At 34.6% G+C, this 26,958-nt stretch overlaps 4 protein-coding genes across 4 annotated transcripts; 1 reads left to right on the top strand and 3 right to left on the bottom strand.

Annotated features, from left to right (window-relative positions):
- Positions 1-458: 458 nt before the first annotated feature.
- Positions 459-5,145, bottom strand: LOC106444912 (peroxidase 34-like). Its single transcript, XM_013886347.3, has 4 exons — positions 4,856-5,145; positions 2,088-2,279; positions 1,160-1,328; positions 459-1,073 (listed from the first exon to the last, which is right to left on the bottom strand). Exons 1-4 carry the CDS (start codon positions 5,087-5,089, stop codon positions 607-609), a joined length of 1,062 nt encoding a protein of 353 aa, XP_013741801.2. The 5' UTR covers positions 5,090-5,145; the 3' UTR covers positions 459-606.
- Positions 5,146-21,737: 16,592 nt separating this feature from the next.
- Positions 21,738-23,026, bottom strand: LOC106449025 (signal recognition particle 9 kDa protein). Its single transcript, XM_013890827.3, has 4 exons — positions 22,850-23,026; positions 22,613-22,681; positions 22,124-22,217; positions 21,738-21,986 (listed from the first exon to the last, which is right to left on the bottom strand). The coding sequence occupies exons 1-4, from the start codon at positions 22,919-22,921 to the stop codon at positions 21,910-21,912; spliced, it is 312 nt and encodes a 103-aa protein (XP_013746281.2). The 5' UTR covers positions 22,922-23,026; the 3' UTR covers positions 21,738-21,909.
- Positions 23,027-23,146: 120 nt separating this feature from the next.
- LOC106444910 (30S ribosomal protein S9, mitochondrial) lies at positions 23,147-25,289 on the top strand. Its single transcript, XM_013886345.3, has 4 exons — positions 23,147-23,751; positions 24,070-24,510; positions 24,627-24,707; positions 24,884-25,289. The coding sequence occupies exons 1-4, from the start codon at positions 23,214-23,216 to the stop codon at positions 24,973-24,975; spliced, it is 1,152 nt and encodes a 383-aa protein (XP_013741799.1). The 5' UTR covers positions 23,147-23,213; the 3' UTR covers positions 24,976-25,289.
- LOC106449024 (mitogen-activated protein kinase kinase kinase 17-like) lies at positions 25,000-26,913 on the bottom strand. The gene has a single exon (XM_013890825.3). The coding sequence runs from the start codon at positions 26,716-26,718 to the stop codon at positions 25,708-25,710; it is 1,011 nt and encodes a 336-aa protein (XP_013746279.2). The 5' UTR covers positions 26,719-26,913; the 3' UTR covers positions 25,000-25,707.
- Between the last annotated feature and the right edge of the window lie 45 nt (positions 26,914-26,958).

Below are 26,958 nucleotides of genomic sequence, written 5' to 3'. Positions count from 1 at the left end.
TTGAATTATTTAACTGTCAAGACAATTTTGATTTGATTAGTATTTTTTGATTTTTTATTTGGTAAGGCACACTTCTAATTAATTTGATATATATATATATATATATATGTATATATAAACATGATATATAAGGTTATGTAGAAATTTTATAATTTTAACTATACTATTACTTTAATTATCTACTAGTGTGATATATAATTTATTTTGATGGTGATATGAGAGTTATTAGTCATTACTATATTTCAAAACATTTTCAAAAAAATATAATTTTTATAAGAAAATTTATACATGTCCTAATTATGTTATAATATACTCTTAATAGTAATGTAATATAAAAGTTGTTAGTCATTACTATATTTCAAAAATCTTGCCAAAGTAAAAAAAAAAGTTAAAGAAAATATGTCATGTCATATTTTTCAAATAGCATATTGTTTTTGTTGAAAATAAATATCAAGAAATAATCAAATTCGAAAAAATCACTTAAGAGATCTTCGGATACAGCTCGAGACAACACTCTGATCTATAGTACAATGTTCCAAGTAACATCTTGAGACCGCTTTATTTATTGTAACACATATTTGGCAGCCACATACTGAGTCATTATTTTCATGTACTAACGAAATCAACGATTTCAACCACATCATGGAGTCTAGAATTGGAATTCACCACCCTACAATTCAACCTGATCTCTCCTTGAGTGCCCGTAAGAGGTTTAATGTTTCCCATCCTATTCATCGCCTCCACAAACGCATTGAAGAATGTTTGTGTGTCATCAGCATATGCTCTCACCAAGGGAATTGTGTCAGTGGCGTTGGAGCTAGAGAACAACTCTTGGTCGGTCTGGATAAGACCTTTCTGTTCTTTGAGATTCACATAGTATTTGTTGTCAAAAACTGTTGGGGTACGCAGATCCAAATCTACCAAGGCCCTTGGGTTACCATTAAGGGGACATAGTCCACGAACGGTTTGGAGGTAAGTAGTGTTGAAGGTAGGATCAGGTAAACCGGTTTTGTTGAAATTGTATAGTCTATCCATAATGAACAGGCATTGATTTTTACCAAATGTGTGACCCCCTAACAAAAGAATGACCACATGATCAATAATAAACTCGCTAATTACAACTATAACAAAAGGTATTGAATAAGTTTTAGTCAATTACCGGAGAGAGAAACGAGATCAGAAGGACGGTCGAGGCCAACATTTATAAACATGGCTTTGAGTTGTGGAAGTGTGAGGAATGGAGGTGGAAGACTTACATTAGCTAGATCGAAAAATGCTTGTAAACTGTCTCTTCTCCCCAAAGGAACCCTCCAAGACGGACCTCCTGCCTATATATTGAGAATAATTATTTTTAGATAATTTTTTGGCTGATGTTAAAGAGATTGTTTTTATTATTTGAAAGTTTCGATGTGTAAATATAAAAAAGACAAACATGTAATTAAATCCTTAATTATAGTTAAAGTGAAGTTTTTAAACTCCAGTTCTTGAAAATGTGTTTTTTTACTGTAATCAGTTATATTAAAAAGTAGTCTTATCCAACCAAGTATATTCTTGTGCTCACTGATCTTATTCTAAACATTTAAAATTTTCTTCATGGGAGCACGCGTATTGAATATTTCTCGATTAGTTATGAACACATTGAAAAGTTTATACTCCCTCCGGATACGAATGTATGATGTTCTATCTTTTTATTTTGTATACAAATGTATGATATTTTGAGATATAATTAATGTATTTATTTTTAAAATTTAAACATAAATTAAAAAGTAAAATTATGAGTGGTGAAACTTTATTGATATAACCAAAAAGTAACAATTAAAATAGTATATTTATTGTTTCTTAATATGTGTGTAAAACCTTAAACATCGTACATTTAAATCCAGAGGGAGTACTAATCAATAATGAGTAATTATATAGATCATGCATGTGACTTTCTCAACCATATTTATTTATTTAAACTTAGGTAAGTTAAGTTCTCGTGTAGTCGTGTTGATAACGTAAAGTGTCGACTTTGATATGTATTATAATATTAAGATTGAAAACAATATTTGTAATGAATCATAGAAAACGGATCAATGGAACATTACCAACGTGACAGATTGTTGAGCAGCGATGGTGAGCATATCTGCGCATGAGACGGTACTCGGGCAAGCGCTCTCCACTGCGGCTTTCATTGTATCAATCACAGGAAATCCCCTCGCCGATTTAGTTTCTCCACCTGCATCTTTCTCTGTTCGGAATGATGTCGAGTTGTCTAACAAGATCGATGCGTCACAACCCTTTCATATTTCCAAAATTATTCGACAATTTTTAGTCCATCTATAGTTTATAACATACATATAAACTTTTTTAAACCATGTTTTAACATCCATATAATGTTACTAGTATTAGTCCATGTATTACAAAATATCGATTAGATAATTCAAAATGTTACTATTATATGAACTAACTAGCTTAAGATCCGCGCAATTGCGCGGGATGAATGTTATATATAAACTAATTTTTATCTATTATTATTTATTTGTATTCATTTACGTATTATGTATATAATTAAATTAGAGTAAGAACATAAATCAACACAATACATCTTGTTTATTTACAATATTTTTTTGGTAAATAAATCAAAACAATCATTTTATTTATTTATTTTATATGGTATATAACTAAATTTCAATGACATGGACATAGATATATAGTATATTTTAATATAAATATTTATTATTGAGAATTCATACTCATATGATAAACACAAAATTTCTAAAGTGCGATTTTTTTAATGCAAATTTAAAAATTAAAATATTAAGGTTTCAATACTTTTTCAATACAAATTTAGAAATTATCATATTTAAGTATTTTTCTATTTTAAATAGTTTAATTTTAAACTATATTAATATATTTCAATACTATTTTTCTATTAATATATATTATATTAATATATAATATGAATGTATAATGAGTGAGACTTCATATTCATACAATTTATGATCATTTGTATTTTGTTATTACCAAAAAAAGTTAAATCAATAATCACAAAAATTTAGTGTGAGACGTTTAACGTTTTTAATTATTTATAGTCATTATAAAAATTCAAAATATAACATATAAAAAGAGATTAGTTTTTATTATATGGTTAATGTGGTTGTTTAATATCTTTTAATAATATAAAAGTAAAGAAAAAAGAGCTAAGATAAAAAAATTATTATCAAATATTTATTATTCATAATCATTAATTGTCATATATACGTTAATCATATTAGGCAATTCCGTAGTTTTTATTTAAAGAAAGTGCAAGAATATTCTTTTGTACACTATTTATCAATTTAATAATTAGTTTAATAAAAAGTATAATATAAGTTAAGATGGACCAACCTATTTCTTTAAGAATTCTGAATTTAATTCTCCTGATGACACATGACTACAAAACAATAGTGTAATATTTCTCAATTAATATATAAGGGATGCTTTTACAGGTTGACGATATACATATGGAAATTAATATTAATATATATATATATATATACTTTTAAATAGCACTATTTTTATGATAAATTTCAAATAAGAGAAAAAGATTTTAAAATAACATTTATTAAAAGATAAATTTATCATTATTAAGAACTACATAGTTAATTATATATATATTTGAATTCTTTTAAAATTATTATTTTTTTAAATACAAAACATTAATTATACAATATATATTAAAATTTGGATTCAGGGTTTATTGATTATGGTTTAGAGCTTAGAATTTAATGGATTTGGTTAGGGATAAGGTTTATGGAATTTTTTTAATATATTTCTCGACCCCTTAATAAAAATAATCCATTGATCTTGGATTCGTACCATGTTTCGTACAGCACTATGCTCTTCTTAAATAACTAATGATACTGTAACACGAATAACCCATGTGTGGTGATATCCGAATATGAAATCTTACTATAACTTTTTCAGTTTCAATGTCGTCGTTGGTTTTTAATTATTTTATAATTTTAATAGAAAATTTATTAATTTTTATTAGTTAAAATATAGATAGATATATTAGTAATAATGTTTTATCTAGTAAATATATAAAATTAAATATTTTCTTAATCTGTGTGATCAAGTTTAAAACAACAATTAAAATGCGATTAGAAGAAGTATATGTTTTGGAATCATTGCTGAAACGAACCAGTAACCAATCATCATCGTCCAACAAGATACGTACATTCATTTTCTTTTGCCAGCTTAATAATTTAATTAATGAAAAACAAATACTCCATATATATGTTTCATATTAAATTTCATTTTGAGTTTGTACACAGATTAAAGAAATAATTAATTTTATATATTTTTTATATAAAAACACAATTACCTATACATTTAACCATATTTCAACCAATAGAAAAATAAATTGTTGAATAAAATTAATAAATTTTGCATTGAAAGTCGAAAACTACACTTATTTTGTAACGGAGATTTTTTTCTACAACGACACTTAATATGAAACGGAGAGAGTATATAATTCCTAATCATGTGAAAATTTTGTATTGATTGTCTTGTTTAGAACATACATGTAAGCCGAGTGACTTGAACTTACGGTAGCATTTTTTTAATATAAAAATGAATACTAATTTGTACATAAACTGAATTTACACTGAAAATCCAGTATATTACTTTGTAACATAAAAACAGCGACAATGATATTTAATTTGAAACAGAGAGTGTATTCACACTCAAGTCAATATTTTGAGTGTTACGTTGAAATATTATACTTGTTATCGTTCTTTTAGGTTTTACACTGATTTACTAAAATATAAGTGATGGAACACATACAATATCAGCAAGGCAATATATCGAAAGATGAAGAATAAGATCTTACATTGACAAAACAGTCGTGGAAGTGAAGACGAAGGATGCTCGCGGCGATACGAGGGTCCAATCTTAGCTCGTTGACAATGGTGTCTCGTACGATATTAGTGACGTTAGGACATGAAGTGTCGTAGAAGGTAGGGGTAAGTTGAGCATCGGACAGAGACGCACTAAGCACAAGACATGCCAATGTCTTTAAGATTGTCAACGTGGACGAAGTATAAAAAGAATAATAGGAATGCATTTTCTAAAGAAGTGAAATTATATGATTGGGTTTACAAGAGAAGATGAGAAGAGCCCGTGATCTTGAGGAATGCTTTTATAGGCGATGGATTTCTCATTTCTACATAAAAAAAGAATTAAAAAAATAAATGAAAAGAAAAATTATAATAAAGAGAACATATATAATATATCAAGTGTTATATATTTTTTTGTAACTGTAGGTGTCTGGACAGAGGTCCAAATAATTCTTCAGGAGGCTGACGCCGAATAAAGTAATCCAAACCTCAGTTTTTTTAAAAAAATGAAGCGTAAACAATGTTTCATTTCATCTATTTCCTAGAAACCCAAACAATATAAAAAATTGTTTCCAATAAAAATTGAATCTGAGTGGCGGAGTGCCTACTACTAGACCAACAACTCGTTTGTTCATTTCATCTAGTTAAGCAAATGATATATAACTTAGTTCCTACCAAGATTCAAATCTAAGTGATTTACCATAAGTTTTCATGTTATAACCATGTTTTCTTCGCTTGGTTTTTTAACGTTTATTTCACACCCTATCCGGTTATAAAAATTTGAAAATCAATAGAGAAATTTTTAGGTTTATTCTACATGTCATTTCTTTCGCCACGTTTTCAAAAATTATCTAAATAGATGAATGATCTTGATTAGTCGTTTCAAACTATTTGCAAGTCATATTCAAATCCTTAAGAAAAACATATATGTAATATTGTACTAAACAATTTAGTATATACATATATATATATATATACATGTATGTGTACAGAATTTATAAAGTCCAGGTTCAAGAAAATAAATCCATTAAAACAAAAGTGAACGATATTAGATAAGTGAAATTCAAAAAATGTACAGCACGAATCATAAACCAACTTGAAGTGGAAAATGAAAATAAACACTGAGAATAAATTCAAAGTTAACAGTAAGGTAAACAGAAACTTTTTTGAAATTAGCAATTTAATTCACTGAAGAAAAAAGTCTGAATCAATAAGAATAAATACACTCCGCTACTTGGATTCAATTTTTGTTGGAAAGGATTATATATATTGTTTGTGTTCCCGGCAAAGAAGTGAAACTATTTTTTATTTCACAAAAGAAAAGAATAAATACAAGCGTTAGCAAACGAAATAGAGTTAATGAAGATGTTAAACAAGACATGTATACCAACAAACTGAACACAAGCGAGAAAGAGGAACACATTCTCAAACTTTTACACTGCAAAACTTAGATTTATTAGTATTTTCTTAAGTTTATAAAGCATTTTCAATCTAATAAACTAAATTATGTTATTATCATTTTACATCAAGTTTGTAACACTGTCATATGTCCAGACCACTCACGGTTAATAAAGTTTTCACATTGCCGTTTACCATGTCCATGGGTCTCCCTTAATGTAGTGGCCAATACGTTAAATTTTCAAAGTTTTGAAATTTTTGTTTATTAACCCGACAATCCTCACATAATCTTTATGTTCTTTTCAATCGCATTTTATCTAAAACCACTTTCTGATAATGTAGTAATCTTTCCAAAAATTTAGTTCAACCCTACTTAACTCTGTAATTCTTTCTAGACAAGTAACTGAAATAAATGCACTTTGATGACATATGTATTCAAATCAAGTATTTTAAACTTCTCTATGTTCACCACCATATCCAAAAATTGAGAAGTTACAATCACCCCACTCACATACCCAACGTCTTCGTTGCGCAGTAAGATAAGTCTCTAACCGCTTCTCATGTCAAAACCAAAACAGCTAATCATCTCTGGTACCACTTGTAACACCACTGACTACCCACGACTAATAGACCTCACACAGCTAATAGGCCTTCCACGACTAATAGACCCTCCACACCTACTCTCAGCCCGTGGGTCTCATTTTGTGCTGACCAATGCATGAATATTTTGAAGGCCTAAAAGTTTTGTTTACTAACCATGAACTCATCATATTATATTTCTTTTTGATTTGACCTCATTCGCACGGTATTGCACGGTATTGCAAATTCACTAGCTAGTGTTGAAATTTGCAGTTTTTCTGAATAAATAACTGAAAAAATCACTTTACCGATATAGATAACCAAATTAATTTTTTTTATCCGTTATGCACACACCTCTATATATCCAAAATTTGGATGTTACACAATTGATGGATCAAAGAGACATCTTAATGAATGTTTGGAAGTGATTAAAAGATTACTGAGATTTATGTGTAACCTTAAGGTTTTGTCTAATCCACTTGCTTTAAACAGGATAGACATCTCAATAAATATTTAAAAGTGAATTTAATGGAGAACGATCTCCGCTCTTTCCCGTTCAGTACCGGAAAAAAGAGGATGTGCTGCGGCGGCATTGGGTACGGCGATAACTGTCACGATGCTTGCTAGAATTTAAGGGTTTAAATGGAAATTAGCCAGATGTGAGACATGTGTTGAATTGATGGAATCGAGTCATGCTATGTATGCAAAGCCTTTGGATATGGTTGGAGAATTGAGATTGTCAGACGGATTGTTTTTAATGAAGTCGGACAATCTTTACGCCACCGTAAACTGAGGCGACAGCTGTATATATATATATATATATATATATATATATATTATGTATGATTATATTTGTGTTTTTTTGTAACACATATTTATCTAAGTGTATAACCTAAAGTTTGGTCAATCATCAACAAAAGTGGTCCTTTTTGGAAACACTTGAAGTGTGTTTTGAGTTGATAATTGATAACGTTCATATGGAGTCAGGGCCGGCTTAGAATTGTATTAGGCCCTTGGGCAAAAATAATTTTTACACCTGATAGTTAATTAAACTAAGATTATAGCAACCTATTCTAAAAAAAACAGAAAAAGACGGACCCCTAAGATTATAGGAACCTATTCTAAAAAAACAGAAAAAGACGGGCCCCTTTTGTTATTGAATTGATTGGCTTTTGGGGTGGACCCCGGGCGAGTGCACTCCTTACCTTCCATGTTGAGCCGGCACCGTATGGAGTATCTCTTGTTCGAAATCTCATTTTTATCAAACACAGACAATGGGCTCAGAAACCCGTGACATCGGCCAAGAGACACCCAAGGTACTAAGACTATTGGCCCACAAAATACACAGGACAAGTTCGGTGACATAAATAACTAAATTGATTGCTGACAAGATTTGCTTCAAAATGTGTATATATCACCTATATATTAATTTTGGAGCATTACAACATGTTTTCATAGCTACGTATCATATATAAAATGATTTTTAGAATCTTTAAAAAAATAAGTTGGTTCATATAAATATATATTATATTTTTTATTAAATTAACAATCAAATTGATTAGTAGTTTACCAAAAATATTATTTTTTTCCTTAAATAAAAGCTACAAAATTACCTAATACAATTAATGATTATTAATAATACATATTTGATGACAATTTTTATATCCTTTCTTTTTCTTGTTTAATTTTATATTATTAAAGAAACTAAGCAATCATATTAAGCATATAATAAAAATAGATTTTTCTTATATATTATATTTTATATTTTTTTTAAACGACTATAAATTACTAAGAATGGTAAAAGTCTCACATTGAATTTTTTTGCGATAAATGGTGTAAATTTTTTTTATTCAAGCAAGATACAAATAATCATATATCGTATGATCAATATGAAGTCTCATTAATAGATATACATATTATATGTATCATTTAAATTAAATTATATACTATATAAATATATATATATATATATATATATATATATATATATAAATGTTCATTTCAAAATTTGCAGCGAAAAAATATTATGATCTTACTATTTTAATTTTGAAATTTGTATTGAAAAATCTCACATTAAAATTTTTTGTGATTAATGGTTTAAATTTTTATTACATCAAATATACAAATGTTAATAAAATCGTATGAGTTGGAAGTATCAATAATAAATATTTATATTAAAATATACTATATATATATATATATATGTCAATATGACTAAAGTTTAATTATATACCACATGAAGTAAATAAAATGATTGTTTTGATTTATTTACTAAAAATATGATTGTAATTTAACAAAAGGTATTGATTTTGATTTATGTTCTTACTATAATGTATATACTTTTATGTATACAAATTGTTTTTTAAATAGGTAGTTTCTAATATGTTATTTGATCATACAATCCCAGAAATACACTTCTTCAAATTTGAAGTGATTTTTGATATTGGAAGCACTATATATATTATTTTATTCAGATTAAATAATTTAGTCTTGATTTTTATTCATAAAAACTTTTAATGAAATATCATGACAAGATTTCAATCACCTCTTTTTGAGTTTGTTCGAAGAATGAGAGATTTGATAATTCGCCTAACATTTGTTTCTTCATAATATCCTATCTAGCTATTATAATTGTAAAAATTAGAGATTTGAACTATTTATTATAAGTTTTCTGGTTTATCATTTAATAAATCAAACAATTCTTAGTTTATACATAGTTTACATATACTAGAATGGTAAAGTATTATATATTTTTTATCGATATACTCTTAGGTAACTAAACCTCAAAAGCGTAGGTTAATAAAATAAGTAATTTGTTTTTTTTCTAAAATTAGATGATTTTTAGACGTTGGTGAATATATACTAGACATACATTTATATTTCGAGTTGTACTTATATTATATAAAAGCTTGATATATTAGATTTGAACACTAACCTCTGAATAGAGTTTTCTGGTGATTTTCTTCAAAATTTAGATTCTTAGATATGTATAGGGAGTGAAACTAATTTTTACAGATTTCCATCTTCTTAAATAGACACTTATGTAATTCACCGAATTTATAAAAGAATTCAATTAAACAGAAACGAGAACGAAATCACAATTTTATAGAGGTAGAAAATGAAATAATTTATGAACAGTCAATAGTAAAGAAATCGAAAGCAGCAAATCTAATTCACTTTCTTCATTTTAAAATCGATGTTCCCTATCTTGTTTTGGTGATTTGTGTCATGTGCAAAACTTAATTTTCTTTTATGCATATGAAGTCTTAAAAATAACTAAAATGATATATAATACGTTAACTTTTCAACAACGATGATACATTTAAGAGACTAACATTTGTATTCATCATTTTACAATCGGTAAATATTGTAGTGTTGCAAAATGTTAAAACGATTTAATGAACATACATTAGTATAAAAATTCATCCGCGTATGCGCGCGGATTATCATGTAGTATATATCAACTGATTTTATTCAAGATCATGTTTGGGTTGTCACAGGACTGATCTTCTTGATCAATATAAATTGTGTGGTTTTGATTTAGAACCTAAAATGCATGATGAAAATTAAAACGATCTAGTGGTTTAGAAGTGGAAAATAAAAATGGAAGTACAATAAGCGTGAATGGTTTATATTTAAAAAAATATTCTAATTTTATTAAAATGACTAGGATGAGACCCACGCTTTGCGTGGGGTGAGACATGCATAAAAATCATATATTCAAAGCAGTGCTGTTCAATTTGGATTTTGGTGTAGTCTCGGCTCAGTTTTTTGATATTTTGGTTTATAATAATTAGATACCATATTAAAATCATACATGTTTTAGTTTGGCTCAGTTTATATACTGCCGGTTTTTTGTTTATTAAATTTTGGTCTCGTCTCAGTTTGGTTTTTCAATATTTTGGTTTACAAAAATTAGATACCATATTAAAATCATATTTATCTTTATTTGGTTCGGTTTATATACTGTCGGTTTTTATTTATTCAATTTTATACCAAAAAACTTAAACTATATTTATCTTTTATAATATTTTATCAATTTAATTTTGTATGATTAAGAATCAAATTTATTAAATACTACTATGATTGTTAAATAAATTAGTTATTATAGATTTATAAGATGAAAAAAAAAATATTAACAATATACTAAATTTAAGACAAATATATGTCAAAGAAAACTTTTACTTAATAATAACCAATTATTCACACTAACGTTTTAAATATCAAGATCATATAAATAAAATAAACTACATGTATATAATTATATTATGAAATTTACATAAAACTATACTACTATATTTGAATTAATCAGTTTATTCGGTTTATATGGTTTGATCGGTTTATACACTAAACCATATCTATATACCACAATTTCTAGAAATAACATCTATTCGGTTTATACGGTGTTACCAAATAAACTAATTTTTCTATTTCGATTTTGTTCGGTTTTAGTTGGTCCGGTTTTTACCGAATTGAACACCCTTAATTCAAATTACTAAATCGTAGATAGTTTGCAAACATGTTTCTTGTACTAAATTGTACGTAATATAATCAAAAGGTTTTTGTATTTTATAATTAAATCTAAAAATAATTTGCAAAATAGATCTCATTTTTCAAAGTACTAAACCAAATGGGGTTTTTACCTGATTATGATTTAGTTGGAAAGATGATGGTATCGTTCGTGATACATATCGTTTAAATATGATTATCTTATAAGTTAACGTCGTCTATAATTACCATTAACTAATATGATTTGCGTTTACTATAATTTTTTTAACTCTCCAAAAAATATTTTAAATTCTTGCCTTGACAATGTTTTTGCATCTTAAATATAAAATTTACTGTCTCTTCTCTTCTACTTCAAGAAAATTATATTGGATATTTATGCATAGGAGTATTAATTTTATAGTATTAAAATCTATATGTAATAAGAAAATTATCATTTATATGTATCGATATTTGAGGTAGAAACTATCCGATACATGATCTCAGTACGGGGAGCCTCTCCATCGACTTGTCGACTCATGGCCACCTTCCAGAGCACTCTAGTACTGGCTCTTCATCGGATACAACCGTGTCTGGAGATGAAGACTACCCAGATGATGAGAACGATGGGTTTTTGGAGTTTTTCTCTAATAGATACCACAAGCGTTTTAAAATGAAGGCTAGGGCTAGAGGCCTTTCAATCCTCTAAATTTTTACCCTCTTAATGGATCTTTTTTGTTGGAATGTAAGAGGGATTAATGATTCTGTAAAGCGGCGAGGTTTTAGGAAATGGATTCGGAAATATAATCCTATTTTTGGGTGTCTTGTCGAGACGCATGTACAGTGGCAGAAAGTTGATTCTACTTTTAAAAACATTTTGCCGGGTTGGTCTCTTGAGAGTAACTACGAATTCTCCGACCTGGGGAAAATTTGGCTCGTTTGGAAACCCTCAGTTCAGGTAAACGTCATCACTAAGTCTCTTCAGATGATTACCTTCACTGTAAAGCTCCCGTTTCAGGCTACAGAAATTGGAGTTACCATGGTATATGGATCAAACTGCAGAAAAGAAAGAAGACTATTATGGGATGAACTCGAAACTGTTTCCACTTCATCTCAGCTTTGCGGTCTTCCCTGGATTGTCTTAGGGGATTTTAATGAGATAATCTACCCTACAGAACACTCCTCTGCTGATCAGTTCTCATCCTCTAGAGGTATGAGAGATTTCCGAGAATGTCTTGAACGATGTTCTTTGGCTGACCTTCAGTTTAGCGGCCACAACTTCACATGGTCGAATGGTTCTGTATCTAAGAAGCTGGATCGAATTTTATGCAATGAGAAATGGTCTGAGCAGTTCCCGAATTCGATTGGGGTCTTTGGTGAACCTGGTATCTCAGATCACAGTCCCTGCTGCGCTTTCCTAGACAACCACAAGCCTGTTCAGAAGCGTTCTTTCAGGTTCTTCGCGCTCCTAAACACTCATCCTGATTTTAGTGAGGTCGTCAAGTCAGCTTGGATTGCTCTACCTTTTCATGGTTCAAAGCAGCTTTGTGTCTCAAAAAATCTAAAGGATTTGAAGCCCATCATTCGAGCTTTCAACAAAGAGAATTTCTCAGACCTTGAAAAGCGAGTGGAGGATGCTTTCACCAATCTAACCAACTGCCAGAGCACATCCTTATCCTCGCCAAGTCCTGAAGCTGTTGAGTTAGAAAGGATAGCCCACCAAAAGTGGTTTACCTTAGCGAGAGCTGAAGATAAATTCTTAAGACAACGCTCTAGAATTCAGTGGAGTGTTGTAGGTGATGCAAATACGACTTTCTTTCATAGGGTGATCAAAGCGCGGCAAAATCAAAATCATATTCACCTTTTGCTAGATGGAAATGGGAACATTATCGACTCCTTGGATGGGATAAAACAGCACGCTATTGACTATTTTCAGCGCCTCCTTGGAGGGGACAATGCTCCTACTACTGCCACTCCAGCTGATATTGCTCTGGTTCTGCAAACCAAGTGCTCTCCTGTTGCCATTGATGCTCTCTAAGCCCCTTTCACTGACCTTGATATTCAGAATGTTTTTCTATCACTGCCAAAGAACAAGTCTCCAGGGCCAGATGGCTATCCTGCAGAGTTCTTCATTGGAAATTGGGCAGCAGTTGGTCGTGATATGATAGATGCAGTGCAAGAATTTTTGCGCACTGGAGAGCTGCTTCAACAATGGAATGCGACAGTTCTGACTCTTGTTCCAAAGAAGACTAATGCTAACAAGATTACTGAGTTCAGACCGATCTCTTGCTGCAACACGGTCTATAAGGTAGCATCGAAGCTACTAGCGAACAGACTCAAGGAACTCCTCCCAACTCTTTTCTCATCCACGCAGCCTGCTTTTGTTCCGGGCCGTTTGCTGGTTGAAAATGTGTTACTGGCAACAGAGCTTGTCTCAGGTTACAACTGGAAGAAAGTATCGAAACGCTGCATGCTTAAGATTGATCTTCAGAAGGCTTTTGATACTCTGGACTGGGACTTCGTTATGTTCACTCTACAGGCGCTAGACTTTCCACCCTCATTCAGGAACCTTATCAAGAAATGCCTAACGACAACACGGTTCTCGGTGGCTATTAATGGAGAATCTTGCGGATACTTTAAAGGTACAAGAGGATTAAGACAAGGCGACCCCCTATCGCCTTATCTTTTTGTCCTAGCCTTAGAGGTTTTCTCACAGCTTCTGAGAAAGAAATACACTGACGGGTCTATTGGCTTTCATCCGCAAACTCGGGAACTTGAGGTTACTCACTTATCTTTTGCCGATGATCTTATGATTTTCTCTGATGGTACTGTGAATTTTGTGGAATGCATTGCTAAAACATTGGAACACTTTGCCCTCTGGCCTGGTCTACGCATGAACAAGTCCAAAACCGAGCTATATACGGCTGGCTTGAACAATGATGAAACCTTAGACATCTCTCGCCTTGGTTTCAACATGGGTTCAATGCCAATACGCTATCTAGGACTCCCATTAGTGTGCAGGAAGCTGAGAATGTCGGACTACAGACCTCTTCTAGATAAATTTTCTGCAAACTTTAACTGCTGGTCTGCAAAGGCTTTATCTTACGCAGGACGGAAGCAGCTTCTATCCTCTGTCATCTATGGCTCAATCAACTTTTGGACCTCAGCTTTTATTTTTCCTAAGGGATACATATATTATCATATATGTAATAAGGAAATTATCATTTATACGTATCGATATTTGAGGGGATTACTAGGGTAATTCTTGGCTAACAATCGTTAAGAAATATTCTAAGCATCTTTCAGTATTACAAACCCCAACCGTAAATGCAAAATACATAGATACTAAAAAATTTGTTAAACTCTTGTTCTCGGTTTGATATTCCAATTGGCCAAAACAAAATCGTGACAGGATGGTTCATTTTCACACGCTACAAATGAACCATAATCTTGATCAGAAATTAAAACTTATACTTTATTTTATCAACATATATAAAAATTATATGGTTCAAGATACTTTATAGGCTATGACTGGTGACCATCGTATGTACAATAGGAACAAATTGAGAGAGTGGTAGGGAGAAAAAAACTTTCTACCTTCTCTCTAAAATATATCAAACCCTAGCTGGCTCCTATTAAAAAAACATATCCCCCTCTCCGCCGCTTCGGCAATGGAAGGAGCATTGAGATTCTACCGACTAATTTTAAGAATCTGTTTCTTGGCTGCAGATTATTTTTGTATGGCCGTGTTAGGGTTCCAGTGAGGGTTGATGGCTTTTCTTCTGCCTTGACGAAGGGGTTTGGTGGTTTATTTCATATCCTCTCCCTTGCTAGTCGCATCTTTGCAATAAATCTGGCATTTGAAGCTCAATGTGGTTGTGTCGTGGTTACCCTAAAGTCGTGAGTGTGGGACGATAGCATGTGGACTTGCATTGGAGACTTTTCAGACGTTGCCTTTTGGTTGGATCTACTTGGGGGCTGTAAGTCTGCTTATTTTTGGAGTTTTCTCGGTGTAAACTCTTCCTTTGAGAGTTCTCTCTCTTCTTTGCCGTTTTTTCTCCTGTGGAGTAAGTTTTAGCTCTTCTTCATCTGCTTTTGTGTAGGGCGTTTGGCTCTTTTAGCTACGATTTGGTGATGGTTTCGGTGTTGTTTATGTGCCGATGGAAGTGTTCTTCCTCTCATGTCGGTCCCTTTTCGGTGTAGTGGCTTGTGGTGGTTGTATGTTTGCACCAATTGTGTGTGATTTGTTGCTTATGGAAGCTAATCAGGTCCTACTTGGACGACCATGGCAATTTGACAAAAAAAGCGATGCACAATGGATTCACTAACCAACACAAGTTTATTCACAAAGATAAAAAATCACTGTAATGCATTTACCCTCACAAGAAGTATATCAAAATCAGTTACAACCCAAATAAAAGAGAAAAGATGCTATGACAGAGTCCAATCACTTTTGCTCCAGGTGGTTTTTCTCTATAGTTTTTTTTGCAGTGTAGCTATGGAAAACGACGGTGGTAGTGTTCTTGTCTTGCATCTCTAGGGTTTCATCTTTCAGCTATTAGGCTCTAGTGCCGAATATTGAGTTGTAGGGTCCGATTGGTAATGGCTGTAGCTTTAAAATTTTTGCTGTAGAAAAAAATCTGTAGATTTTTTGCTGTGGCTTTAAATTTTATTGTTGTAGAATTTTATGAAAGCACTAAAAAATTGCTTTGGATATTTGGCTCTGCAGAGCACTTGTACAGCTGTAGGTTATTTCTAGAGCTGTGGTTTCAAAAAAAAATTTAAAGCTTGATTGCTCTGAATTTGGTGCTTTAGAAATAAATATGGCTGTGGACAGCACCTACAGCAACTACCAATCACCCCCGTACTCACGTCTGGTTTGGGTCAAGTTATTAGGTTCAGGCGTTTATACCAAAACTATTATGAAAATTAGTAAAAGTGTGCGTTAAAACCTAAAATAAATATTTATGTAAACAATAGTTCAAAAAAACTATTTTCATGTAATTCAATATAATTCAGTGCCTTTATTTATAAAGTATCTCAGTACTGAAGCATTTTTGAAGCACATTATTGGTATCCCCTACATGTTGTCTCTACCCTATGTGTCTGCATGTAGACATTCCTTTCCACCAGTCTAGAACATTGAACACAGTAGGAAGGTTAGTCTACTTGTATGGTATTAGTTACTTTATTAATTAGTCAATTTGCTAAACATTCATTTCCTAATATATTGATCATTAACAACTAAGTCTATTAATCTACTAATCATCTTAACATCAATTTTTATTGATTAGTGTATAATTTTATATAAAATATTTTCAAAAAGAAAGCAAAATGAAAAAAAAAACAGAATAACAGAATAATATCATGACCATAATATTGGTTCTTATCTGCATGGTCATAAGCAATGGGTTCTTATGACCCTTTCCATTTTATCATGAAAAATATCAAATACGTACGGATGGTGAAGCACATGTACATCTAATAGATTTTACAAATATGGGAGATGCAAGTTTACGCTCTATCCACTAAGTTACATACCTAAACCACTACTTGAAGCACTTGGTTCAAAGTGAAGTATTAATTTAAGAAAAACTTAACTACACAATAGATTAAATGGCTCATTCGCTCATTTAGGATTTTATATCACACAAAACATATATATGTGGGCAAACGACAATCATTTATACACAACAAATTTAGATACAACATGGATTAAATGGATATGATCCACTCATCTAGGGACTAGGATTTGTACCACACAAAATATATGTGATCATGTGAGCAAGGTGCCAAGGACAGTCATGTATATCAGACAAAATATATTCTTATTTTTTATTAGTTAGCAAAAAGAAAAACAAATAATTAAGGCCGATACAAATTTGATTAATGTGATCTAATAAAGCCATTTATTTTGGACACGACATAAAAAAACCGTGAACCACTAGTACAGTCGTAGGTTTCCTATCAAATGCGTATCTTGTCCTGGAACAAAAAATCACATAATCTTGCGTCAACTCAGGATGTGTGAATATGCCACTTTCTTTGTAGAAAACCTCGGTGACCCTTGAGAGGTTTAGGAATTCTGTAACGATAGGAAAAGGAGAAGGGAGAGGCCTCTTCATCAATTGTTCTTTAAGACTCTTCCACAAGTTCAGTGCAACGATTTTAATCTCTTTTGTGGTTTTCTCCTGTAAAACACCATATTCATTAATATAACAATCAATGGATGTCCATGCGGGTATAGTGCCATACTTTCGGCCTCATTTGAATACATGTAAAGAGGCTCATCCGTAATATTCAACTCTACTTGAAAATTATTCTGAGTCTTTCCATATGTGATACCCCCAAATAAATAAATAAAAAACAATAAATGTATGTCCCTACGTGCTTTTCTTAATGAGTTTGAAATTAATTCTGTCAAAACCTATAATACATATATATCAAGTGCATCATTAAAAGAATTAAAAGAATTAATTCTGTCAAAACCTATAATACTCTTTATGAAATTAATTCTGTCAAAACCTATAGACTCATGAGTTTGAAATTAATTCTTCTGTCTCATTCAGAAACTGCAGCGAAGCTCTGTCGGGAAATCCCAGAGACTGAAAACCCTAGCCTCTCTCTCTTCTCCGTGTCGCCTCTCTCTCTCCCTCCTCCTCGCCGGCGTCGTGTGGTGGTGGTGGTGGTCGCAGCCGATTGGTGGTGGTGGTCAGATCTCGTCTCTCTCTTGTTTCCTTGTTCCAGATCCATATCCAGATCTAGGCTAAGGTGGAGTGTCTTGAACCCAATCTTCTCTTATGACCCTGTATACTCCTTTATGTTGGAGTAAGGATTGAATAGTTCATGTTTGAGAGCTAGGTTGATAGATCATGTTTACTGCTTGGATGATAGATGAATGGATCATGATGCATAAGAACCCTCATACTGTTAAATGAGACTTAATGGACTGTCTGGTGTTGCTATGATGATTGATTAATAATTGATGTTTGTGTGATTGGCTTGTGTAGTCCCATATGTTGATTGTGAATGAAAGCTAAGTTGCTAGAAAGAAGTTAATATGTAGGATGATAGATCTGTCATTTGAATCTAGTGTAAGTACTTGATGTATGTGAATAGGATGTCCTTTGGCATCAGCTGTTGTGTTTGAGAATGTGATGTGTATTGTGTGAGACACTGATAACGGGTGGCGTCTAGTGAATGTGTATGAGTAAGAGTCTAAATGTATGAGAATGTGAGACTGAATAAGAAATGAGAAGTGAATAACGTGGATGAGAAAGTGAACATGATGGAGAATGAGATTGAGAATAAGAAAGTGAATGTGTCAATAAACCTGCTTGATGTCCTGTTTGGACCACCAAGAACGGGTGGGCGTCTAGAGTCTAAGATATGTAAAACATGGGGGTAGTAGCTTTACGCTAGGCACCTATAGGAACTTGTGGGGTAGTGCCTAACGAGGCACCCACATGAACCTGTGGGGTAGTGGCTTAACGAGAGCTACCCATGGGAAGCGAGGAGATGTGCCAGCCACGAGAGGCGGGATATAAAAACGTGCCTACCGCGAGAGGCGGGATATAAAAAGCGTATTGATGTCATAGGTTCAAGACGGTCGTGTATGTTGAGTCGGTCAGAGTCTATGGATTGATGTGTGTGACAATGAGTGAGATCATTGTATTGGGTGATCGTTAGGTTGTTAGAAATGTAGAGAACTGTGAATGATTGGTAATGATGATGTTAGGAAATGTTAGGTTGCATTTATTGATTGTAGTGGCTAGTCAGCCCTAGTTCCCGCATAGAGTAGTATAAAGAGTCATGCGGGCAGGCTGGTCTAGAGTCACTTCACTGAGTAACTTGTTGCTCATTTCCTCCCTTTCCATTTCCCTGTGCGCAGGACTGTAAGTAGAAGTATATGGATATGGGTGTGACGGTATTTCAAAGAAGTTTATGCGTCCATCGACTCTTGGGACCAGTAACGGAACACGTAGGGTTGTATAAATGAGTAGACACGTGTCCATAACCCCTTTTTCGGTAACCCGGTCGGACCCCGGGGAATCGGGGCGTTACACTTGTCGTGTCCCAAAACAAGTGATCAAACCCTCTTCGAGATGCTTGTGTCCTTTTCCTTGAACGGAAAGCAACCTGAGCCGCATTGTTTTGTCCACAAATTTTATCAGACATCACACATTTCTTGGCTGTTCACCATGTTGACATGAGTTCCGCTCTCTCCATAAAGTGTGCACTGCTGCTTGTAGGGATGTCAAATGGGTGTGCTGTCCATGGGTAACCCATGTCCAAATCAATATGGACATGCCCATATTTGACCGTAATTTTGTTTTGTCCAAATGGGCGAGACCCAAATACACCCATACCCAAATGGGCAAAACCAGATGGACACTGGGCGGCACAAATTTTAAAAATATCTAGGGTTAATGTATTTGGGGAAAAAATCATGTTTTCCGCCAAAACCGTAACATTATATTTTTTTCAAATCACGTTTTCTCGCCAAAATCACATTTTCACGTTAAACCCATAAAATCGCGTTTTCCGCCAAAACCGTAAAACCGAGATTTCCCGTCAAAACCGTAAATCTAGTTTTCCCGCCAAAACCGTAAAATCGAATTTTCAAGTTTTTCCGCCAAAACCGTAAAATCAAGATTTTCCGCCAAAACCGTAAATCTAGTTTTCTGTCAAAACCGTAAAATCGAATTTTCCCGCTAAAACAGTAAAATCTAGTTTTCCCTTCAAAACCGTAAAATCGAGATTTCCCGCCAAAACCGTAAAATCGAGATTTCCCGCCAAAACCGTAAAATCGAGATTTCCCTTCAAAACCGTAAATTGAGATTTTCGGTCAAAACCGTAAATCGAGATTTCCCGCTAAAATCGTATCTATGCTTTTGTATTCTACAAAACATAATGAAATATTAAATATGAATTTTTGTATGTTAACACTAATTTTTTAATTGGACTCTGCGGAAAGCCCATTTGAAATGGTCCATTTTGGGTGTGGACAATTTGGACTTGGTACGGACTTAAAAAATAATGTCCAATAAACTGATTTGCCCATTTGGAAATGCCCATTGTACATGGAGAGCCCATTTGACATCTCTACTTGGAATGTATACCGAAGAAGAATAATTTTTGTGGGGGTAAGTAACTCTTGGAATGTATATCGAAGAAGAACAATTTTTCTGATTCAAAGCTCACTTGCTGAAAACCGCGACCACTCACCTCTTCCATAGCCCAAAGGAGGCTCTCTACTTCCGCATGAATAGGGGACTTAGCTTGACCTCGTTTCCTCATCCCGGTGATGACATATGTATCCCCATCTAGCAGGATGAAACCCAGACCGGCTCCATTATCCGATTCTGACCATGAAGCATCACTTCCAGCGGTGTGTTGGAACACGTGCCTCTGTTGCCGTTTCGTACTTCCTGTTCCCCGGAGTTCATTGTTGAAGCATTTGTCGTTGCGGTTCCATATGTACCATACCAACCATGGGACGATTGATGCATTGCTGGAATAGGCGCTCGTGTCTCTAGCCCACCCGAGGAGAGTGGGTCAAGGTTATCATAGATAGAAGAACTCGGGAAAATAACCAGAGATGATGAAATAGTTGACAAAGTCCAATATTGGACAGCCGGTGGACGCTCGAAGATAATATATGGTTGATGGTTTCTCATTCTGCTCCACATCATTGACAGACAGGATCAGAACCACAGTGGCGCTCAGTCAGTGTACTCGCAACTGCTACATATCCTGATAATGCTTGCCAGAGGAAGTGCTTCATCTTTCTCGGTGCTTTTAACTTCCAAACTTCAGTCTTTAAAGCATTTGCACTTGGTTCCTTCATCTCCACCAGCTGCCTTGTGCGTCTTTGTTCCACCGCAATCGCATACCCAAACTTCACCGTATAGAGGCCTGAATTTGTGGCTCGATAATGAAGGCAACGTTCCACTCTTTCCTGTCAAAGTCAATCAGGTGATGTACTTTAAGATCATATCGATGATTCTAGACTTTGGTTGAGCAGGCTTAGCAGGGATGGTTGGTATCCAGACATCTTCCTAGACCTTTGTCTCTGCCCCCGTTCCTATCGTTCTTGTTATCCCCTTGTCGAGAATCTGTTTAGCCGCCATTAGGCTGTTCCATCCATAGGATGGGTTATATTGTCCATGATTCTAATTGCTTTTGCATATATACATTTATAACCAGCATCATATCAATAACATAATTATTCAAAAACATTTACATATTCTGAATGCCTGCTGTCTATTCTGATTCAAATTTATGACAGGCACCGAATACCAAAAATATATCACCAAATGATCGTATTGACTGGTTTAAAAAAAAAAAAGTCTTAACAAAACTACAAATAATGACATGGGGGTGATAGTATTGCATATTGTTTCCATACTCTTTGAAAACTTAAAAATAAATTATTTCAATGTAAATAACTTGGATAACAAAAAGAGTTCAAACGCAAAAACGTTACTTAAAAATCCATCTCAAAATATTTAACAAAAAAATGGATCAAAATCTTGATACCAAATATGAGGAAAAGAACATAGAAAATACAGATTCACGAGACTTATTGCTTCCTTCCTCTCCCTTTCTTGGCAGGCTGCGTCTCCATCGGTTCTTTGCCGGTGACTTCAGAGAGATCAACTGCATTATACAACAGCCAACACATAAATAAACTAAAAAAGTAAGCTACAAAGCCATTGCTACAACAAACACACAAAAGGAAAATTCCTTTTCAAAAGTTTAAGTGACATTAAACCATGAACTTCCATTCTTCTTACCATCAGGTCCTCTGGCCATGAGTGTGAAAAATATGTTATTCAGTTTCTCCATCTTCTTCGCTTCTTGTGCTTGGTCTGTCTTGAATTTGAGACACTAAGTTAAAGAAAAAAGAAGTATTAAATAAATATATCATATGCTTCACATAAAACAGGATGAAACAAGAAAGCTAGAACAATGAGGAGCTAATTAAGCAGAGAGACGTTGATGCAAACTATAAGTAACCACAAAGAGGTCTAAAGAGCATAGCACTTTGACTAATAAACAGAAACATGTTTCAACAAGAACAAGTGCTATGAATAGTGAAATATATCTGCTTATTTAACTCATCGCCAGCAAAAGACAAAAGAAATACTAAAAACGTAGCATATGAGCAATCACATTCCCCAAGCTAAATCATCATAGAAAACCCCTAAATTAACATCCTCCAAACCAAAGCATCAAAACTATCATCCGGAACCAATACAAAACACAGAGAAGAAGACACATACCTCTTTGTTATCAGTAACCTTAAGAACCAACTTGCCATCGCAGTGTCTATACTTGACGACATACCGGGTCTGCATTGAATCCAATTCATCAATAACAAAACCATCTCTATCGAATAGCCACCAAACAAGAGGCAACTCAAAATCAGCTATCGAATACTAAATACAATAAAATCTACGGATTATAATCTAAACTACAAGCCCAGGGAAACAGTGACGAACGAAATCGAGAGAACGTACAGATTCGGGATCAGCTCGGAAAAGCTGAACAGATCGATCTACGAATTCGTCCCACGAAACTATGTAAACCATCTCGATTCAGCTGAACGGACTAAGGGCGGCGATTTCAATCTCCGGAAGACGCAAAAACCTCGACGGAGCCGAAGCCGAAGCAGAGAGAGAGAAATATATATATATGTATGGAGAAAAAAAAATAAAGGAATAATTTTTGACTGCTAACCAAACCGGAATAAACCTGATTAAACCGGACTGGTTAGTTAGCGTTGAGAGTTTTTAAGTAAAGTAAAACCCTAACCGTTCTTCCTCTTGGAACATCTGCAACAACTTTGTTTCCCACAAATCTCTCTCCTTCATACATCACATCATGCTCCCTCGTTTGTTCCTGAGATCTTCGAATCTCCGTCTCGCAACCCTAGTTTCATCCAAATCCAACTCTCAGATCTTCTCCTCCTTTATCCGTCCGCTTTCCACCAACAGTAGCGGCGGCGGCGGAGGAAATGACAACGGGAATGGGGGTAATCGAAATGACGCGCCGTGGAGTTTTTCTGGCGTAAACGATGGCAAGTCCGATCCTTTCTCTTCCTTCGAATCCGGGTCACCTGGTGGGGATGGCAAATGGCCTAAGGAGGAGCCTAAGCGATGGAATATGAAGGAGGAAGGAGATGAGAAAGCCGTGTTCGGTGATGTGTCGAATGGTTTTGGAGATGTGAAATCCAGTGGATGGGATGTGTCCTCTAAGCCTTGGGATTTGAAGGAGGACGAGGAAGATGGTAAGGTTGTGTTTGATACTAGCGGCGAGATGCCTGTTAGCTTTGATAACAGCTTGGTGAATGAGGAAGAAGAGCGTGCCAAGAAGGAACTGTTTGAAAAGGAAGAGAAAGAGCTCACTGAGGTTATCAAAGGTCAAAGTCCTCAACTTTGCTAGCTGCTTCTTAAAAAAGTGTCTACATTTGGAATCGGGCTCAAATGATGCAAATCTGATCACATGACTTTGATTTGGATTTGATGATTATTCAAGATAGTAGCAATATTGTGTTAGGCATGATTGCTGTATGGACGGTATACTGAACTCTGATGTTTAAGAAGGAGGAGCATTTGGTTAAATAGAGTTCTGCTTGAAGTGGATAATGTGGTTCTTAAAGCTTAACAATGCTCAGTCTAGTGAATTAAGGAGATGGTTTTTCAGCTTTACTGATTTGGAACTTACTCTATTGTCGTAGGTCCTGATCGAGCGTTTGGAGACCTGATTGCAAAGTCCGGTATAACAGACGAAATGCTAGATAGTTTGATAGCCTTGAAGGATTTCCAAGGGGTCCAAGGGTTGCCTCCTCTGACTGAGATTGAAAACCTGCGACGTGAGAAGAGTTCTAAGAAGTCGTCAAGAGCTGAGATAGAACTCCAGATGCAAGAGGAGATTGCTAAAGCAAGGGTGAGGCAAGTGGATGAAGCTGGGAGAGCCTATGGAACCGGGAGAAGAAAATGCAGCATTGCTCGTGTTTGGATTGTTCCTGGCAAAGGAAAGTTCCTTGTTAACGACAAAGAGTTCGATGTCTATTTCCCTATGCTTGATCACCGTGCCGCTCTTCTCCGCCCGCTTGCTGAAACCAAAACCTTAGGTAGTTGGGATATCAACTGCACTGTTACTGGCGGTGGAACTACAGGTAAAATCCTCTCAACGATCACCTCTTCATGTGTTATAGTCACTCGTTGCTCAAATTAATAAGCTTATAAGCATTTAACCGTGGTCAACTGTGTTCTCAAAATGTTTGGTTCAAAGGTCAAGTTGGAGCTATTCAGTTGGGTATCAGTAGGGCATTGCAAAACTGGGAACCAGATATGAGGACAGCACTCCGAGCTGGTAAGCAAGATACTAAGCGCATTATAAAATCTTTGTATAATGTTCTTCAGCAGAGATACATCATGTTGTCTTATCGATGACTCAGATGTTTCCATTTGATAGGCAGTATTGTTCGGTTAGATTGATTGTTCTTGATGATCACCATCTTATTTTTAATCTTGGATATATGTTTGCAGCTGGTTTTTTGACAAGAGACTCTCGAGTTGTGGAAAGGAAGAAACCTGGAAAAGCTAAGGCAAGAAAGAGTTTCCAATGGGTCAAGCGTTAAATCCATGCGATGTCTTTCTCTTTGTCTCTCTCTCTTCATTTTCATTGGTTCATCTACTTATTACCGGGTTTGGAAGAATCACCGCAAAATAACTTGTTGTTTCTTAGTCTTTCTTGCACCAACACATTCCTCTACTACGACTCTCGAGTCTGGGAAACTTGAGTGGCGTTTGGTTTGTGAGTCAGGACACATAGTTTGTATGTTTTTGTTTCTGTTTCTTCAAAAGGTGCATTGATAATGATCAACATACATGAATTTGATAGAATCATGGTAAGGGGTGTCCAATTCTCATAATTAAACAAGAATTGATTTCATTTGGTTTATGTAATTTCAATATATATTATAACTAAATTGGATACAAACTGGATAAACTCTCTACCCACCTTCCAAATTTGACAAATATTGACCAATGAGTTTGCGTAAAGACTTTCCATAAAATATGGTTTCTCATGTTCGTTTGCCTCTTTGTAATGGTTTCTTCAGACACAGAATTGGATCTCTTTTATAACAATCATTCATTATAGAGAATTGGTTCTGGAATTGTATACTAATAATGAATAAATAACAAAACTCAAAGTGGTACATATAGCAATTAGAAGACAATACAAGTAGCAGTTACAAGGCTTTATACCAAACGACAAAACATATCATATACGAGAAGAATACAAAACTGTTCCAAACAATTGAAAGAACATTAAACATCAATCAATTAGTTTATCTTCTTGGCCTTCCTCATAGCAGAACAAAAGGATGGTTCTTGAGTTCATGCGTAGACCACCTCTTGTTAACGTCTCTCTCCAAGCATCTGCTCAAGAAATCTAGTGCTTCTTTAGATAACCAAGCCGGTACATGAGGCATGCGATCGCTGTGGCCAATGAGATTGACCCAATCATCAAAAGCAAGATCACCATATTCTCCCCAAACTGATGTTCCGGATAACATCTCCAAGACCGTGCATCCAAAGGCCCACACGTCCACTCCAAAGTCCACAAAGCCCTGCCCAATAAGCTCCGGAGCTATGTACCTCGTGGTGCCTCTCTTGTGGCCGTATCCGTTACCGTAATCGAGCGACCCTTTCTCCATAGCTAATCCAAAATCCCCAATCTTGGTCAAGTACCCAGTAGACCTGAACCGGACAGCGGTAGGGGAGAGTAAGAGGTTGTCGGGTTTGATGTCGCAGTGAACGATGTTTCTGTCGTGGATGTAAGTGAGACCAGACAAGACATCTCTAGCGAAAACTTTGGCCTCCGACTCAAGTAGCTCGCCGTGGTTATCCTCGATCAAGTCGGCAATGGTTTTGCCAGAGCAATACTCGAGAATCAGATTGTATTGCGTAGAACAGTCCTCGCGTGCGATCTCGTCGCCGTAGCAACGGACAATGAAAGGCGATTGTAAGCGGATCATGATCCTGCCTTCGTCCATGAGGCTTGAAGCGTGAGAAAGCTCAGCAGTTTTGATGGCTCTTTCACCGGTTTGGTGTGTCTTGCTCTTACTGGTACCTAGATAAACCGAACCGTAGGCTCCTCTTCCGAGTAAGAGAGATTTAACCCACGAGGACGAATTGATTCTACCTTTGTTGTTATCGTCGTCGTCTAGGGTTTTGTGGGCGGAAGGTTTCTTCGGAAGGGCGGTCTCGAAAGATGCTTTGGTTATCTCTTTGACAGAGATGCTAGTATTCTTCTGCTGCTTCTTCTTCTTCATCAAGTTGGGCTTTCTAACAACCCTCAGAGTAATCTTAGCCATATTCTTCTATGGAGAAGGTGGTTTCGAACGTAGATATGGAGAATTGGCAACTTCGTGCTTGTTAAAGTGATGAAAACAAAACGAAAGCGGGGAATGAGTTGGGTGGGACTCAAGTTACCTTTTTTATTCTCTTTCTATTTCCTTTTTTCTATTAGGGTTAAACCCGAACCGTGTAATTTCACTTGGACGACGAATCGGGGTAATTTTTATTAGTAATTTTATGTGTGTTGGGCCATTGGG

Source organism: Brassica napus, chromosome C8 (genome assembly GCF_020379485.1).
Source record: "Brassica napus cultivar Da-Ae chromosome C8, Da-Ae, whole genome shotgun sequence".
NCBI classification, from domain to species: Eukaryota; Viridiplantae; Streptophyta; class Magnoliopsida; order Brassicales; family Brassicaceae; genus Brassica; species Brassica napus.
Note: the sequence above shows the minus strand (reverse complement) of the source record. Positions and strands in the feature narration are given on the sequence as shown.

What these genes read in the sequence shown, in the direction of transcription:
- LOC106444912 (XM_013886347.3), bottom strand. Translation starts at nt 5,089, where the DNA reads ATGCATTCCTATTATTCTTTTTATACTTCGTCCACGTTGACAATCTTA. An exon ending in CTCAACAATCTGTCACGTTG is followed by an intron (nt 1,329 to 2,087) that starts GTAATGTTCCAT and finishes CTCAATATATAG; the next exon opens with GCAGGAGGTCCGTCTTGGAG. An exon ending in TGATCTCGTTTCTCTCTCCG is followed by an intron (nt 1,074 to 1,159) that starts GTAATTGACTAA and finishes TTCTTTTGTTAG; the next exon opens with GGGGTCACACATTTGGTAAA.
- LOC106449025 (XM_013890827.3), bottom strand. Translation starts at nt 22,921, where the DNA reads ATGGTTTACATAGTTTCGTGGGACGAATTCGTAGATCGATCTGTTCAG. An exon ending in TCCGAGCTGATCCCGAATCT is followed by an intron (nt 22,682 to 22,849) that starts GTACGTTCTCTC and finishes GATTCAATGCAG; the next exon opens with ACCCGGTATGTCGTCAAGTA. An exon ending in AGGTTACTGATAACAAAGAG is followed by an intron (nt 22,218 to 22,612) that starts GTATGTGTCTTC and finishes TCTTTAACTTAG; the next exon opens with TGTCTCAAATTCAAGACAGA.
- LOC106449024 (XM_013890825.3), bottom strand. Translation starts at nt 26,718, where the DNA reads ATGGCTAAGATTACTCTGAGGGTTGTTAGAAAGCCCAACTTGATGAAG.
- LOC106444910 (XM_013886345.3), top strand. Translation starts at nt 23,214, where the DNA reads ATGCTCCCTCGTTTGTTCCTGAGATCTTCGAATCTCCGTCTCGCAACC. An exon ending in GCTCACTGAGGTTATCAAAG is followed by an intron (nt 23,752 to 24,069) that starts GTCAAAGTCCTC and finishes CTATTGTCGTAG; the next exon opens with GTCCTGATCGAGCGTTTGGA. An exon ending in TACTGGCGGTGGAACTACAG is followed by an intron (nt 24,511 to 24,626) that starts GTAAAATCCTCT and finishes TTTGGTTCAAAG; the next exon opens with GTCAAGTTGGAGCTATTCAG.